The sequence below is a fragment of the Psittacula echo genome, assembly GCF_963264785.1.
Source record: "Psittacula echo genome assembly, chromosome: 12".
NCBI lineage: Eukaryota > Metazoa > Chordata > Aves > Psittaciformes > Psittacidae > Psittacula > Psittacula echo.
In genome coordinates this window covers 6860436-6878142 of record NC_137747.1, presented here as the reverse complement: position 1 = coordinate 6878142, position 17707 = coordinate 6860436, and the positions used below count along the sequence as shown (strand labels likewise).

Below are 17707 nucleotides of genomic sequence, written 5' to 3'. Positions count from 1 at the left end.
AGGAAGACTTGCACACACACCTCGAAGATAAGAAAGCCCAGATCTGTCCCTAAACCTCTTGTTGTGAGCTCAGGAATGCTGATGACTCATTGTATCACCACCATTTTTACTGCTATAGTCTAGGATGCATAAGCATCACTTATTACTAGGTATTTACAAGCCCCTCATTTTTACTTCATAGTTTACAAGCTTCCTGCACAGTCTGGGTACAAAAGGGAACTATTATTTAATTGAAGAAATTCTTTACTGAGAGGGTGGTGAGGCACTGGAATGGGTTGCCCAGGGAGGTTGTGAATGCTCCATCCTTGGCGGTGTTCAAGGCCAGGTTGGATGAGGCCTTGGGTGGCATGGTTTAGTGTGAGGTGTCCCTGCCCATGGCAGGGGGGTTGGAACTAGATGATCTTAAGGTCCTTTCCAACCCTAACGATTCTATGATTCTATAATTAGCAAACATTAGAGGTAGAGTGACACATGCACCTTTGTGGGGGAAGAACACTGTTATTTTCCCATTTGTACAATTCAACAACCTGAAATGGCTTTTTAAATGAGTCAGATGCACCAAGCTGGACTTTCTGTTGTGTTGTAAAGGCTTTTCTTATACATCAAACACTTGTCAATAACTCCTAGAACCTCCTGCCATAACATGCAATGATTATATATCAAGGATGGCAAGGAAAGGGTATGATAGTAGGTACGGTGGTATGTACGTACAAATACCACAAGTATCCCTCCTGTGCATGTAAATGCACAATTCATGATAAAAATAGTGTTTATAGGCAGGCTGTGCCTACAACGGAGGAATCTGTTCTTTCAAGCACAAAAATGCACCTGACCTTTGAATGATTTTAAACCCAATATCCTAGGATTTAGCAACACAATTAACACTGAAGAAAAACTGACTGTGAAGTAGTTCATAATCTCACTCAAGGTATCTCTGAGCGCTCGCAAACAGTTCACTTCTAGAAGGGAAGTGACAGTTCCAGCAAGTGTTTTAGCTGGCAAGTGACAGCTTACACACAGTCATTAGAAGCTGTTTATTTAACAACAATGGGACTTACATACATAATTCCTTGAACATGAGGTTGCACGTACACCCTGCAGTGTTCATCAGTTGATGGTGCATTGACAAGGCAGAGCAATTACTCTCCATTATGAAAATAATTTACACTCTGAGAAGCACAAATTTAATAGACCATTACAGCTAAAGCTTTCCAATACAGTTCGTATTCAAAATATACTGGGATAAAATAATATGGATAATACCTGCATGAAGCCCATGTGAAGTGCTCTGAGAACCAGGAATTAAGCTGTTATTCAAGAGCTTTCATGAACGTTATAAGGAAGATGATCCTTTGTTGCTGCTGTTACTACTTTTAATCAAATGAAGGCTGCAAAGTACTTTACAGAACTATGTAAACAAAAGAATGCAGATAAATAGTAAATCTAGAGTAAGGGAAAGACTGAAGTCAAACAAGCATGGATGTCTCTCATTGCAAGAATACAGCAACAAGGTAAATACGAATAATTTCAATTAAAATAGTTAATATTGAAGCTTAACCTGACCTGGCTTCAGTGTGCACTTGCTGCCCAGAAACCAACCATGTCCTGTGCATCATCCCAAGAGCATGAGCAGGTCAAGGGAGGGGATTTCAACCCTCTGCTGTGCTCTGGGGGGACCCCCCTGCAGTCGTGATCCAGCTCTGGGGCAACAGCACAAGAGGGACTCGGAGCTGTTGGAGCAAGTCCAGAGGAGGCCATGGAGCTGCTGCGAGGGCTGAAGCAGCTCTGCTCTGGAGCCAGGCTGAGAGAGCTGGGCTGGTTCAGCCTGGAGAAGAGAAGGCTCCTGAAGGGGAGACCTTAGAGCAGCTCCAGTGCTTAAAGGGGCTACAGGAAACCTGGAGAGGGCCTGTAGGGACAGGCCAAGGGGAATGGCTTTAACCTGCCAGAGGGGAGACTGAGATGAGCTCTTAGGCAGAAGCTCTTCCCTGTGAGGGTGCTGAGGCGCTGGCACAGGGTGCCCAGAGAAGCTGTGGCTGCCCCATCCCTGGCAGTGTTCAAGGCCAGGTTGGACACAGGGGCTTGGAGCAACCTGCTCTAGTGGAAGGTGTCCCTGCCCGTGGCAGGGGTTGGAACTGGATGAGCTTTAAGGTCCCTTCCAACTCAAACCAGTCTGGGATTCTAAAACCTCAGCAGAGGACAAAAATGCTGAACAAATCCTTTATGAAGTTCTCACTGAGAATAACTCAGCAGACTGAAGTAAGCAGAACTGTTCATCTATTTCACAAAGGTAAAGAGCTGAAATCCCTTAGAACCTCCCTCTCAGAAATCCTACACGCCCTTGACCTCTGCTATAAAGTGACCACCTCAAGAAGGGTTTCCAGGAACATGGGTCTTATAATAATTGTCTTTGAAAAAACCAGAAATCCAACCTTCCTTCCTTCCTCTCTCGAGATGCTGCCCCAGCTGAAGTACTGACCAGAAGACCAAGAACTGGGAAATCAACTATTTATGGTTATTATGATCAACTCAATAACCACGTCTTCATTCAGCAATTAATTCCCTGAGTACCATCAGTGTGCACCACTTTAGCAGAGTGCCTTTCAATCACCATTTGGAAATAGAAGCAGTTGCTAATCAATATTAATCACAGCTGTGGCTTGACAAACTTACAAATCAGCAGGTAAAACAACAATGGAATTGCCTCCTCCACACTAAAGCAACATAACCCCCAAACTTTAGTTAGCCTAAATGCTACTTGTACAACCTCTGACGAGGTAGCTGTGTGCTGGCAGGATCTACCAAACTGCCTTAGAAAAAAGAAAGCAGACACATCAACTAGCAAAGACAAGGACAAGCATAAAATGTTTCCTGAGAAAATCCGAACAAGTTCCCTTCTTTATTTTGTCACATTTATGACCCTCTGCAATTATTTTCTCCATTAATAGATAAGCACTCAGCCTTTACCAGCATGAAAGTGGGAATACAGCTATTTTTGAGCTTGACTATTCACTAAAAGCAGATTTCCAACTGTGCACTCGTTCGTCAACCCGGTTAGTTAAATGTAGGATTGGTTTTGTTCCAGACTAAATACATCAGGAAATTAACTTCTGCAGCACTAACTTAATTTAGTCTTAATATTCAATTCTAGAACTGTTGTGTGTTGATCACTTCCATCAGCCACTTCAGCACATTTAGGAAGCATTTAAAAATCCCTGTCTTCAGAGCATTTAATGAGTGATCATCATTTACATGGATTAGTGACACCAGTTAATAAACTGCACATGTTTCATAGGATAATTTGCTATCTGTCTACAAATCCAGTTTTATTTACTGTGAAATAAATCCTAAACACCTTCCAGAAAAACATTAAATTCAAGATTCCTGAAATCCAGTGGGATGTGGCTTTTCCAGCCCAGTGAGATTTGGACCTCACTTTGTGATTCAGTCTCTATCAGTGAAAGAAGGTGAATAAATGTAACAGAAGGCGCAGTGTGTTAAAAAAAAAAAAAAAAATAAATAAATTAAAAAGAAGATAGGATGTAAAACACATTTTCACCCCTCAAAGCCATTTTCCTAATGGTGGTAAATTAGTTAATGAAGCTCGAAAATGTCTGTTGAGATAGAAACAGCAATGAGTTTGTTTAGCAAAATAAAATACATGTTTTTACACTTACGGTTCCAGGGGCCATAAGGCCCTTGCATGGCTGGAATGGGACTTAACCCATCACACTCCAAACCCACAGCTTCACAGAAGCACAGACTGGTTTGAGTTGGAAGGGACCTTAAGGCTCATCCAGTTCCAATGCCCTGCACGGGCAGGGACATCTTCCACTAGAGCACGTTGCTCTAAGCCCCATCCAACCTGGCTTTGAACACTGCCAGGCACTGAAGTTACTGAACGTTACCAGGTTTTGTTTTCTGTTCCAGTAATTGCTGTACAATGCTTTTAAACTTCCATTCCATTTCTGCTGTGGGGGTGGGTAAGAGAATAAAATAACCATTTTCTAAAATAATGAAGTAAAAAATTATTGATTTAATGCAGTGACCTTTACCAGGTTCTTTTTAAAATGTGATAAATGTGTGTCCTGTCTGGACAAAGCAAAGTAGCTGCCCAAACATATCTTCCTGATTTGTAACAGAGGAAAACAACAGGAAATGAATAGCCACAAACCAGTATGATTTCATGAATAAGATAATCAAAATATGGATACTTCATCCGTAATATCACAGATGTCTTCTTGACAACCAGTGTTTTAGCAATTACATTGCCTCATGCAAATGCTTTTCTTCATAAGCATTTTCCACTTTAGTGGAAGATTAATTTCTCTGCATTTAGACAGTGAATATCCAACTTCCATCAATGGCTGATTAGTGTGTGTACAAAGGATGTACGGGGTGGGGATTTACATGCCTTGGGAAAACAGCCATGCTCCAATCTCAATGGTAACTAAGCACCAAGGAACTGAATGTCAAGGTTCAAATGAGAAATATTTAAAGCTTAGCCCAAGCTTTTCCATATGCTGAAATTGATCCCAAGCCGTAGATGTTTTGTGAAACATTGACTCTTACCTCCACATTAATTATCAATTTCTCCAGTTACAGAGACAAAAAAGGCACCGAGGATTTCAATAACAAAAGATAATTTGTTCTGCAGTTAGTTCTAGTCCTGATTTTCACTCTGTGCTGATAAGCCTGGCTCTAAGTGCATTTCTAAAGTGTGCATTTTAAAAGGTGATTTTGTCTGTATAAAACATTTTCAGCATACATGAATAAGCAGAAGGCTCTTCATGGTTTGTGTCTTATTTTACTCAATAATCACAACATAAATAACAGCATTTGAACATACTGCAATGCTGCGTTCAGGTTAAAAAAACCCCAACAACCTGGGCCTTGGTCACCACTGCATTATGCCAGAGTCACTTCAATTAAAATTAATGGAATGTTACCAGAATAAAAGGGATTGTAACAAAGTAACCAGCCACAGCCATTACCTCTTATTGAAATTCAGCATGCAGGCATGAGTTTGTTATTAAACCATGATTATATGGTATAGTAGTATGGATGGTCTTTTCAAAAAGACTAAAATCATCATTCTGGAGATACATCTGTAATACAAAATACTTATACCCTGGTGACACGACAGTATAGCAATGAGCAAAGAACAGAGCCTAATGAAGGAATGCACACTTCAAAGAGTCAAAGTGAGGTTTCATATAAACAAGGGCAGATAAAAAAAAACTTTACAACCCTGTGGTTAAGGAATCAGATGTTGTTAAGGCCTCCTTGGACCATTCTATTTTCATCAGGAAAGAGGAGATGAAAAATTATTCTCAGGGGGAAAATCAAGGACAAACACAACCTCAATATTAAAACAAGGCTGACAAAAATCTCTGTGCCTTTGTCCTGCCAGCTCTGTTTTATGCCTCAGAAAAATGGCCACATACAACATCATAAATTTCAGAACTGCACAGAGAACTATCAAGAGTGCAGCCTGAAAGCAGATTTGTTCATTATCAAGAGCTGCAGAATCAGCCCTTATCATTACTGGCACACATTTGTAACCTCCCCTCCAAATATTAAAAACTCCAGTCTTTGCAGACCTCTGCAGTGCAGGCACAATCAGGGGGAACTTCCTAATGGAGAACAGCACTGGAAACTGCAGTGTGGAAGACAAGAAGAGAACTAAGCTGTTCCTTAAAGGCCAGGCACTTATCAACATTAGGATGAACTCTGGCAGTATCAGGATGTAGTTTCAATCTGTACCAAAGCCATTTTCACAGTGGCAATCTTGCTACCAGTGAAAGTGCATTTTACACAATAATGAAAGTTGTAAAGACAATTATTGTCTTTTAACTTCCACTGCAGAGCTCACAGGTAACACAACATATGAGCATTCCAGCAGCCATTCAACTAATAACTCATGAAGCTGTATACCTGCAACACACCTAACCTCTCATCCCAAAATTAACCTTACAGTACAGATACTACCCAGTGAGCCCAGTTAAGCAGTATCCAGTGGAAGACAAGACAGCAAAGGCATTAGGTCAGTGTTCTGAATCCAGCAGCCAAATATGTGCAAACTATGGCAAGGTCCATTTATTAGCACCAGCACCTCTGGTTCGAAGCCATGCCTGTAATTTGAGTCAATGTTTTAAAACAACAGGTTATGAGGTTTTAACCATGTTCAGGTCAGAGTCCCTATTCCCTTACCACCAAGTGACTTAAAACTAAAAATCACTATGAAGGGGCTTAATAAATACACATACAACAGTGAAAGAGATTTCACTTGCAATGGAAAAAGAAATCAAGTGAGATTGTGCTACCTGCCCTGAAAGCAGGGCGGTGGTGTCAGGCTTGAACCACCAAGTGCAAACTCAGGAAGGATCTCATTTTTATTGCTGTCAGTTCAATTAATTGCAAACACATTCTGATTCACTTTTAAATATATTCTGTAATCCAAAATAAAAGGGCTTTACAAAACCATAAATAAAGCAGATTGCAAAATACACCATGTTTAAACAAACTGATTCAGTGTTTTAGTTAATGTACTGTGGCAAGTCCTCAGTATCTGTATGTTTAAAAAGTGTGGCCCTTTCTAATGCTTTTTTTTACATTAACATTTTCTTTTTCTGCTCAATTGATACCACCCACACTTTCCATAAACTTACAAAGAGGGAGAGGATTGCAAATAAATATAAAAGCCCACAGTTAGCACTAAAATACTGTTATGATCATGTACTAAAAGATGGACTGAAAAGGCGAGTACTAGAACTGTAAAGCACTAAACAAAATTATGGCTCAAGCTTCACTAGGAAATACAAAACAGACTGGACTTCAATTCACATTAAAATAAGGCTTATTGCCAGCATGAGAAATAAAATCCCCCTTCTCTTGCCTCTTGTCAACTTGAAAAGCAAGGACAGCAGCAAAGGTTTCAGCAGAGGAAAGCAAAAGCTCCTTAAAGAAAGCCATGCAGAAGCAAGCCACCAAAACTTTCCCAAAGCCTGAAACAAAACAAGTTCACACACCTAAACCAAGAAAATAGTGGGAAGAAATCCTACAGAACATGGTTCTTCTCTGAAATGATTCATCATTCTCTCCCTTAACCTGGTTATTTTTTATTCTCTGTTCCTAGATACCAGTTTTCTTCATAAATACCTCATCTTCAGCAGAACCAGAGGTTAATCCTCACTACCTCATCATTAGAATTGGATGCAAGAGATCTTCATACTAAGACCAAAGGAGCACTGTGGAGAAATGTGACCCAAGCTATTAGCTCAGGGTTGTGCTGAGCAGCACACTCCCATTTGACATAACCACAGGGACCTCCAGCATGCGGTCAGTTCATTTGGTATAGCTGTATATCAACTACAGTAAGTTCAAGCTTCTACAATTGTTCCAACACTAAAGCTCGAGCTGTTTGGTGCTTTTCATTGACAGATGAAGGAGTATGTCCTGCTGTAAAGCTTCGCTGAACCCTGTAAGCATGTGGTTAGGAATTTGGTGCTGTCATCTCTGAACAGATGGCTGAAATGTTCACAAAGAAACCAATTACATGATCAATTGGAGCTGTCTAATAACCTGCTGTGCTTTTTGCACATCAGTACACAAAACACTCTCCACTCTACAAACTGAGGTTGCATGAGCACTAAGAAGGGTGAAAGCTCCTGTGAGTGCAGATATGTTTACAAGAGCCCCTATCATTTTCAGACTGCCAAATACTAAAATACAGCCAGAGAGAACACAAAGGGTTTGTAGGTGTCAAATGTTCTGCAAAAAAGCTGCACCAGCTTTTGTGTTCAGGCCATCTTCTCTTAGTTTTACTAAGTGTGGCTGAAAACCATGTAGCAATAGAAGGAAAAACAACAGTGAAGCCTAAAAACGCTGCATAAAACCTAATAGGGCAGAACCAAATGTTAACTTCTACATAATTCAGTTTGGTAAATTCCAGGGATGAAGCAAGTATGAAACAAAACATGAGAATGACTTTGGGATTTAATATTAGTTTCCATTTTTTCCTCATTGTGTTTATACCAATATCACTGCTTATAATGCATAGATTACTTTCCACACCTGATCACAGATAGAAATATTCAGAATGTGAATTTAGGAGAGGCAATAGCCTTTCTTGCCCATGTTTCTGTTTAATAATTCAGGTATTTCAATCAACCTTGTGCTTTTTCAGAATAAAACTCTGCTGCTCTTCAGAAAAAGAAGGGTTATGCACCTTCTTTCTTACACAGGCAAAGTCAACTCTAATTCATAACCATAATCACAGAGCTGATCCCAATGCTCATACAGCAGGAAAGTGCAGGCTGAGCTTTAATTCAGAGATTGAACAACACTGCCCCTTCCGAGCCAGAGGCAGGCAGGGAAAAGCCCATTGTTCACAGAATCCAGAAAGCCAGTCTGTTAAGGATGCACCATTCAGAAGCATTAGGGTACCAGCTGAAATCAAAGTGTGCAAAGTGATAGAAGCAGAGAGAATCAGCCCCTCCACTGCAGTGTGCAGAAAGAAGTTACAGACTACAGCTGATTTCTTCTTTAAACCCACCCAGTAATTCCCACTACTGCTGATACAGTAGAAAACAGCCAACTGTAGTTTAAACATAATGAAATCCTTATTTGTAAGCCAACAAAACTCCATCAAAGATAAGGGATAGGCGCATGTTTTATTATGTACCAGACTGTCCTTAAAACTATTGTATTTCCTGAAAAACAGATCTCAAAGCCAAGCTCACAAACCTCTTTCTATTTAATGATGGTGTCAATGAGTTTACTTTGTACCTTCATTAATGTGACAAAGTACCTGCAAGGTCTATAATTCCAGACTGCTGGTGCGGAAGGCAAAGATAACCTGCTTTAAAAATCAAGAAACATATAAAAGCTCAAGAACAATTGTTTTTCTTGGCTATTTCAGCATTTGTGTCTCAGTAGTCCACAAGTCTGTCAGGGCCTCTTATGAAAAGCTTTGATAAATATTGGCTTTTCACTATAAAGATAATATTTTACACAAAACATACTGTGAGTATACAGAAGCAGCTCTTCTTTTAGCATGAGGACAGGGCAAAGCCTCACTGTACTAAATAGAGATTTCTGAATTCCTAGAGAACATTTAAGAACACTGCCCACAAAATGACATAGTAAAAAATAAAGGGGGGAAGGGGGAAGGGGAGGGAGAGAACAGTGCATTTCTTTAATTTGGGATATTTAAGCCTATTTCTCAGAACATTGCTTGAGATTCCTTGAGGAATCTGGAAGAAAAAGAAACTGGAGAACTCAGAAGTGAGTCTCAAATGACTGTCCCTGGTTAGTTTACAGAGCCAAGTAGCTGCTACCAGCATTTAAAGACAGTTAATTATTCATACTAAGGAGGAAATAATTTTAGTGATTAATTGCAAGTGTTTGACACTTCTCCTCCCTAAGACACAGAGCAGTTGCACCTCCTTTGAGAACACAGAACAGGAGAAGAGTTTAAGAAGAGATGACTGAAAGTGGTTATGGGACCACCTGATTTTTATTTCGGATTTTTTGATGAGTGAAAAGGAGAAGCCACTTCACTCTGATCCAGAAAGCAAGGCAGCAGCTCCTGCAGATCCTGAGCTTCAGTCGTTTCTACTAGACAGCACTCTCTTCATTCCATAATTAACCATCCAATGCCAAACGAGATCCACGTTTCCAATTCAACACCCAACATGATCACAGTTCTCAAATTTTGTTGTAAAACACCTGAGACACCTCAGAGGGAAACAAACAAACATCTTCCCAATGCAACAGCCCAGAACAACTCCAGTGTCCTTGCACTTAAAAACCCCAAACTACACAGATGCAATCTAATAAAATTATGCGGGTTTTTCCTCCTTTCAGTACAGTTCTCAGTTCTGGTTCCTACCACTTGACTGGGCTTTCCCCTCGTGATTGTTCTGTCTTCACATAAGCATCATACAGTTCTCTCAAACAAAACAACAGTTCCTCTAGGTTGTCTCCTGTCAGTGCAGACAACGCAATGACCCGGTCAGCTATGTGTTCTTTAAGGAGTGGCAGATTGATCCTGGACTGAGCAAGGTCAATCTTATTCCCAATGACAACACAAGGCCTCTCAGACAATCCTTTCTGATATTGTTCCAATTCATATTTTAAGTCTTCCAGCTGAATCCATGGCTGAGACACAGAGAGATCCACCACATACAAGAGAAACCGGCAGCGTTCAATATGCCTTAGGAAGGCCATCCCGAGGCCCCTGTTTTGATGAGCACCTTTTATTAGGCCAGGAATGTCAGCAACTACAATGAGAGAAATTTCACAGTAAATCCAACATATCCAACAACAACAACAAAAGATCAAACAAAAAGAAACCCCAAGCCAGCTTTTCACTGGCCAGTACAAGTACTTCTAGAATTACATCTCAATGCACCAACATCTCACAATAAGTTCAGCTGCTCTTCTCTTTTAGAACACCTAAATTGAGTTCATTTCAGAGAAGAGAGAACACACATTGCTAGTTTGCTATTAAGGGCACAGTGAATGTGAAATGGGTTTTCAGTATTGTTTTGTTTGAAGTTCCTCAGAACCAACAAGAATTCTACAGAACTGCTAAACTTACTTCTGCAGTATTGCAAAGAACAACCCCAGTGACACAAATTGCTATCAATGTACACACAGTGTACTACAGTTCTGACCTGCTACTTGCTCATAGTCCTGATAGTTGACGATGCCAACGTGAGGGTTGAGGGTTGTGAACGGGTAGGCAGCCACTGCTGGCCTGGCACGGGAGATTGCTCTCAAGAGTGATGATTTACCAGCATTGGGAAAACCCACCTGCAACACAAGCACTTATTAAAGCCATGGTTCTCGGCTAATCCTGACAAAAACCAACTCTAAGCTTCTACAGATGTGGCAAGGTTTTTCCAGGATGAACGTAACATTAATTTTGCATACTTAGCTCTGAAAAGCATCCTAGTTTTCATGTTTTGTTGCTCCTAAATCCTGATTTATGAATAAGTATACTTTCTCATGAATATGAAACAGATCCCCTTAACTTTCTTTATGCCATCTTAAGTATTTACTTTGTCCAGAACCAAGAGGGCTTTTTACCCTGAAATAACATCATGACACTTCATCCAGCACTTCCCATTTTATCCGTGTTTTCTAACTCCTATTTATTATTTTCCATAAGAATTCAGAATTGGCTTTGTCCCTGACCCAGTTTGGCCTATAAGTAAGATACAAGTTTGGGATTTCACAGCTCTTCATAGACTCAACATCAAAGAATTAAATTGAAACCTGGCCTTCCAGGAAGAAGGCAAGAATTTCCATGTGTCCAACCAGTCAGAGAATTATACATATTGACCCACCAATGCCAACTCTTTTCTTAGTCTCTAAATAAATTGACAAAATTCTGCTAGACCAGACAGTTATTCTGCAGTTGTTGAACTGCTGTTATGCAGCAAAGCATCATTTTAACAGCTTTAACAGCTGGCCTTAAAACATTTACATGCTTAGATAGGAAAACTGCATAAACCCTAAATTGACTTTGCATTCATGTCTATATAGTATATTTTATTTCAGAGGACGCTAACCCTGGAACTAACAAAGTAAAACATTAAATATCTGTAAAGAGAAAAACATAAGGATGAAACAGAAGATGATTTGAAATTTATCAATTTTGGTTTAAAAAAAAAACCACAAGAAAGCAGAAACTAATTTAGAAGAACTCTCCATACTGTGCTGTTACCTACAGAATCAGCAGACAAAGCCTCCTGTACACCAGCAGCAAGTGTGTTAATCACTGATCAATCTCACACACTGCTTTTCTATACATAGTTTTGACTTGAGCAGAAGTAGGATGACATCAAGGACGAAGAGAGTGACAGGTCTGCAAATCACTCTGGACACCCTTCTAACAAGCAACAGCAAGAAAGCATTGAGTTGCATCTCTAAACAAGCAAGCCAAGTGACTAACAAAAATGTTATCAAACATCATTTCTTCAGTCAGTCAAGTGTCATCCTACAATGGTAAGAAAGTTGAAGAATCAGCAGCGACACTCACCAGTCCTGCATGAGCTGTTGTCTTTAGCTCCAGATGGAGGACCCTTTCCTGCCCTGGTTCTCCTGGAGTAAATGTTGTTGGAGATCGGTTTTCATTGGAAAGAAAAAAGCGATTACCTTTCCCTCCAGCTCCTCCGTAAGCTGCAACATACTCTTCTCCATGTTGAGTGAGGTCAGCCACAACCTTCCCATCCTCCTTGACCAGTGTACCTACAGGTACCTTAAAGAGAAGAGAGATGCCAAGTGTTAAATTGAACTTGAAGTCTGCAGCAGAACTGTCTTCAGCAGATGCCTTATCAGCTGACTTCAGATTTGTTGAAAATCGTTCCTTCATATTCTCAAGATGACGAATCCAGAAAGAGAAGTGGATTTCACAAGACACCTTCTGAACCCAAACAGCACAGGTGAGATATCTGCAGTCCATTCAAGTGTTAACAGAACCATAACTCTCTTTCTTTCAAGAAAGGAGAGAAAAGGAGCCTAAGCACAGTAGTGAGCTGAGAAACATACTGCTTCTCATAACCAAAACAGGCATGTTGGGGAAAAAAAAGTATGAAAGAAAAATTCTGCTTCTGTTGAAGAAGTTCTGTGTTACGACTCCTTTAAGCATATGACCTACAGAAGTAGAGCAAATCAGGACAGTATCTGTTTTGGCCAGATGTATCTTCCAAAGTCGTCTTATTTTTACAAACATCTTTACAAGCAGCTTGATCTGCCTGTGTGCCAACCAGCCCTGTCTTAGTAGACAAAGCGCACACAGCTCCCTGCAAAAACACGAGATTCTCTCACAATAACCTTGAAAACCAGCAATGTTAACACAAAGTTAACACAACAGCATGTGTTTAAACTTCATTTACTTACTTTAACATACAAATATGCACCGTTAGCTCCATAACAGTTTTTAATTCCTCCTCTCTCTCCGTGGAAACCCTGATAAAAGGGGAGGACTGAAGAAAGCGATTTCATTTGCTGGTCAGCTGCAAAGAAAATGCACATATTTTAAACAGCAGAACAGGCACAGAAGAGCAATTCCTTGACTGTTCTTTCCCTTTAGAATATTGCATGAATGAATATCCTATTTACTGTCTCAACATATGAGTGAACTACTAATATTAATGAAAGTTATGATGCACTTTAACTGCCCTTACTATTTGTTTATTAACTATGCACTTTATTAAGTGATCATTCAAAAAATCAACCATTGCAAAATGCTCTGGAAAATTCCTGTTATAGATCAGCAGATTTTGCAGCAGGGTGGTGGCAGAAGCAGCTTTATCCATCTTAAAATTTGATCAGATCCCAGCCTTATCATAACGTAATCAGGCACCAGCCACCAAAATGTCTGGAAAATACTCAGACTATCAAAATGCTTTCTAAGGCATTTATGTCCCTGTTACCACAGCTCAGGACAACGCTTAAAAAGTAAAAACATCTTATACAGAAACATCCATTTTAACATTTTTGACATTTACCATACCTGTAGGGTTGTTTTTGCTGGAGAAGTGGGTGTGTTAAGAGATAAGACAACATGAAAAAAACCAGATTTATTAAGTTTTACCTTTCAAAATGACATGACCCCCATCACCTCCATTTCCACCATCAGGACCTCCAAATATTTTTCTGGGTTCACTATAAAAAGAATGTTTTCCTCCTCCTCCTTGTCCTCCAACCACACGCACTTTCCGCTGATCCACAAAGTAGCGTGTCTGGAAGAGAAGTACAGTTTATCAGAGTCATCTGCTAAGAAGTTAATGTTCTGCAAAACTCAGTAATATGCAGACCTGCTGTTTTGAGTCATGATGCGGTCCATTCAACAGTAAAAAATACCCAGAAGAAATTGGAATTCTGCTGCTATTCACAGATCAACCAAATACAGCACACTAACAAAAATAATTTCATTTTTTAAGTAATTTTTAAGAACCCCCTTAAAAGTACATGCCTGAGGCTATGTTGATATAACCAATGCAGCAGCTCAGATATCAGAGGTATAAAATTCACATTAAGGGAACTAACAAGAGGGAAAGCATCCTGTTAATACAGTCATATAATGCAGACAAGTAGCTCAAGGAAGGGACCACACTATAAATAAAAATCACTCAGTAACTCAGAAAAACAAGCAAAAATATATACATGCACTTTTTACTTCTTTAAATTGAACTGAAATTTGCAAAAGGGACACAGTGCATGTGTGGGAGGGATATTTTGACTGATGCACTGCTTTCTACACCAGGTGATGAAACTAAAGCAACCTTCAACCTCATAGCAACTAAGAAAAGTATTAAAGGCAAAGAATAAAACGCAACTGTAAACACAAGCAGAGGAAATCTTAATACATGCCCAACCAGTTGCTAAAAATACATAAAGAGAATTCTATATCTTAGCTCTATTTCCAACATTAACTTAACATTTGACTAATTACACTGCACTACGTTTCAGCTTTTCTGTCAGCAAAATAGGTTTGATGATACTGACCTATCCCCAAGAAGCAGGCTGATATCCTCAAGGGAAAACATTAGATAAGTACATTCATATAGGCAGGTGAAACTGCTTATGATGGGGATGAAGAGAGAGTATGACCTTGACTGTGGTAACATCCAAATTCTGCCCATTACTAAGGGGCTTCATAATGAGAAAGCACAATAAGGCCAAACAGTATTTGAGGGAGGAAAAGTGGTCTTTATGTTATGATACCGGATAAGTAACTGAAAAAAAACCCTTAACTATTGATAATCTGTTATACTGTGACCGGTGATGTCTTAAAAAGCCTTTTATAAAACCATTTGGCACCACCACACGGCGAGACAGGAAACTAGTGCTTTAAATGGGAAGTGCATAGGAAGAGCATTAGAAAACAAGGTTTTCCATAAACGCTTAATTAGAAAACGAACATGAAGAAAAACGTTCCGGGGCCTGCCGTGTCTCTGACATAAAACGCTGCGTGTTTGCCAGCTGACTGCTACCTGTGAGACACAAAACAATCCCTTAGCTTTAAAGCTATGTACGGCGTTTTGCTTCCTCGACCTGTGCATGCACTGCAAATCAAGAGCTGATTCCCTTCACGACTTACCAGTTTCCTTTCCGAAATGATTCTTTTTTGCCTCAGCCGCCTGTTCTTCGAGCACCTCACACACGTTGTGGAGAAAGGCACCGGCCGGCCTCCCGCCGGCAGCGGCACCGGGCTGAGAAGGAGGATTGGCTTCCACAGCGGCCGGCAGCCCACCACAGCCCAGCACAGCGCCAGCATGGCCGAGCTCCGGGACGAGACGGGACGCCTCCGGCAGCCGCCGGGACAGCCCGCCGCTGAGGGCCCAGCCCGCCCTACGGCCGCACGCAGGCGCAGCCGCGCTGCTGTGGAGAAAGCGCGGGAAGGCTCAGCTATGGTCGCACACTGCTCCTCCGCCGCTTCCCCCCCCACAGCCCGCGGCTTCCCTTCACGCACCCGTTAGGCGAAAGCCTCATCTCGCCGTGCGCCCACAGGCCACAGCGCTGCGAGGCCCGGTGTTGGGATCTCTTCCCTCCAGGGGCGCGCCGAGTGCCCTGCCCGCTTCCGTCTTACGGCGCTAGAAGTCGCTGTCTCCCCAACAAGCCCGGAGCGGCAGCAGCAGTAACGCGTGTACAGAGGCCCACCGTGGGGCTGCGGATGTCCCGGCCCCTTGAGGAGTCCTCCCGCACCATCGGTCACTGTGGCACAGTGCCCCTGCTCCGCCCTGCCTGTGAGGTGAGCTGTGAAAGGGACTTGTGAGTGACAGGCCAAGGGGAATGGCTTTAACCTGCCAGAGGGGAAACCGAGATGAGCTCTTAGGCAGAAGCTCTTCCCTGTGAGGGTGCTGAGGCGCTGGCCCAGGGTGCCCAGAGAAGCTGTGGCTGCCCCATCCCTGGCAGTGTTCAAGGCCAGGTTGGACACAGGGGCTTGGAGCAAGCTGCTCTAGTGGGAGGTGTCCCTGCCCGTGGCAGGGGTTGGAATTGGATGAGCTTTAACGTCCTTTCAACCCAAACCATTCTATGAATTGCTCACATCCACTTGGCACACACAGAACGTCTGATCTTCACATATCAAATAATGTGAATTTGGGACAAGCTTTTGCCATCTATAATCATCCATGAAGTTATACCAGAGAAGCAGGGGAGAAGGTGCAGCTCAAAAGAATTTCCCTGTATCTGTTGTTTCCATTCAAAAATCTGGGCCATAAGAAAAGTACCACCAACTTCAGTCTCAGATAATATTTAACCTAAACAGTTTTCAAGCATTCTGTATTACAAACCAGAAAATGATACAATTAATGGAAGAAGTCCAAATGCTGGCATCACTTTGTTTCCACATTAATACATAAAAATGGACAACACATTAAATAAACATTTTGTTATTAACAATAAAAATATTAACACCAAAAATCATGTATAAATTAGGAAATAAATGTACAAACTATTTCCAAAGTGCTCTTTCAAATACATTATATACACAACATTCACGGAGTTCTTAATGTAAGACATTTCAGATTGATGTAATGTTGCTGTTTCATTTGATGTGGTGTTCATATTCTCTCAACAGTATTTCAGCACTTACAAAAAAACCACATAAAAGGCATATTTCCAAGCTGGCAAAGAGCAATATTGCATTCTTCTGGCTACCTGTAATATTAACATGGTAAAGAAAGCAATCTTCCTTGCTGTTCCTTGCTATTTGTAAGCAGGAAAGATGAGAGAAATGAGGACCCACTATTTAATCAGTAATTAAAACTATTAATGTAGCATGGGCAGTGCTTGGACAACATTTAATAGTAAACTCTTTAGTTGTCCAGTTAAAGACTTTACGGAGAAAAATAAAAGCAGTGACTTGGGAGACTCTTCTTTTCCTTGTGGTCTTGGTTTTTCAAACCCCAAACTGAAATCCTATAAATACACCAGTTCAGGTAAAGAAAAGGAGAACAACCTACAGAGGGTGTATTTATATTGTAAATTTGCAGTTTATCTCATATTAAAATTGCTCACAGAGTGTGGTCATTCTGGCCTTCTGCATCAGAGAACTTTGGCCATGGTATTGGCCATGGTATTTCCTTCAGCACTTATATTAGCACTTTATAAGTGGTTTTTATCAACACTTCGTAAGAACATATAAAACTGCCTGGAAGTGACTCATATTGTCCATACTGGCTTTTACATACCACTAGTCTTTATTCCTAAATTCTCCCTCTATAGGTATTCTTTCACTGGTTTTGACCCCATTAATAGTTCCCCTCTCTATATGCATAATACTGATTCACAATTAAAGCTGAATTCAGCTGCTTATTTGCAACAAAGATGGATTTTTTCGTTTACTTTTGAACTATTTCTGTCAAAATATCAGAGGAAAATAAAAACTGATGGTGAACTGTAAGAACAACAGACCAAGTAACGTGACAATATTTATGATCATAATACTTGCTGGAAAATCTGAACAAGGGCAATGGAAGAATCAGAACTAAAGAAGGATGCCAGCCACCTGCTTGCAAAATTTGGCATGAAAATGGATATGGGAGTTACAGAATTTGGAGTGGTATATTTAAGACTGAAGTTTTGCCAGATGTGTTTCTTAGCTAAGCACAATATGAAGCAATACTGATGTCTAGGAGGCTGACGCTGCAGATCTCGGAGCTCCCTTCTGTTTTCCTTTCCACAGTAG

General features: G+C 40.8%; 1 protein-coding gene across 1 annotated transcript; it reads right to left on the bottom strand.

Annotated features, from left to right (window-relative positions):
* Window positions 1–9888: 9888 nt before the first annotated feature.
* MTG2 (mitochondrial ribosome associated GTPase 2) lies at window positions 9889–15723 on the bottom strand (the record flags this gene model as incomplete). Its single annotated transcript, XM_080628136.1, has 7 exons — window positions 9889–10283; window positions 10680–10818; window positions 12050–12268; window positions 12910–13025; window positions 13607–13754; window positions 15116–15396; window positions 15666–15723. 7 exons carry the CDS (start codon window positions 15721–15723, stop codon window positions 9889–9891), a joined length of 1356 nt encoding a protein of 451 aa, XP_080484262.1.
* Between the last annotated feature and the right edge of the window lie 1984 nt (window positions 15724–17707).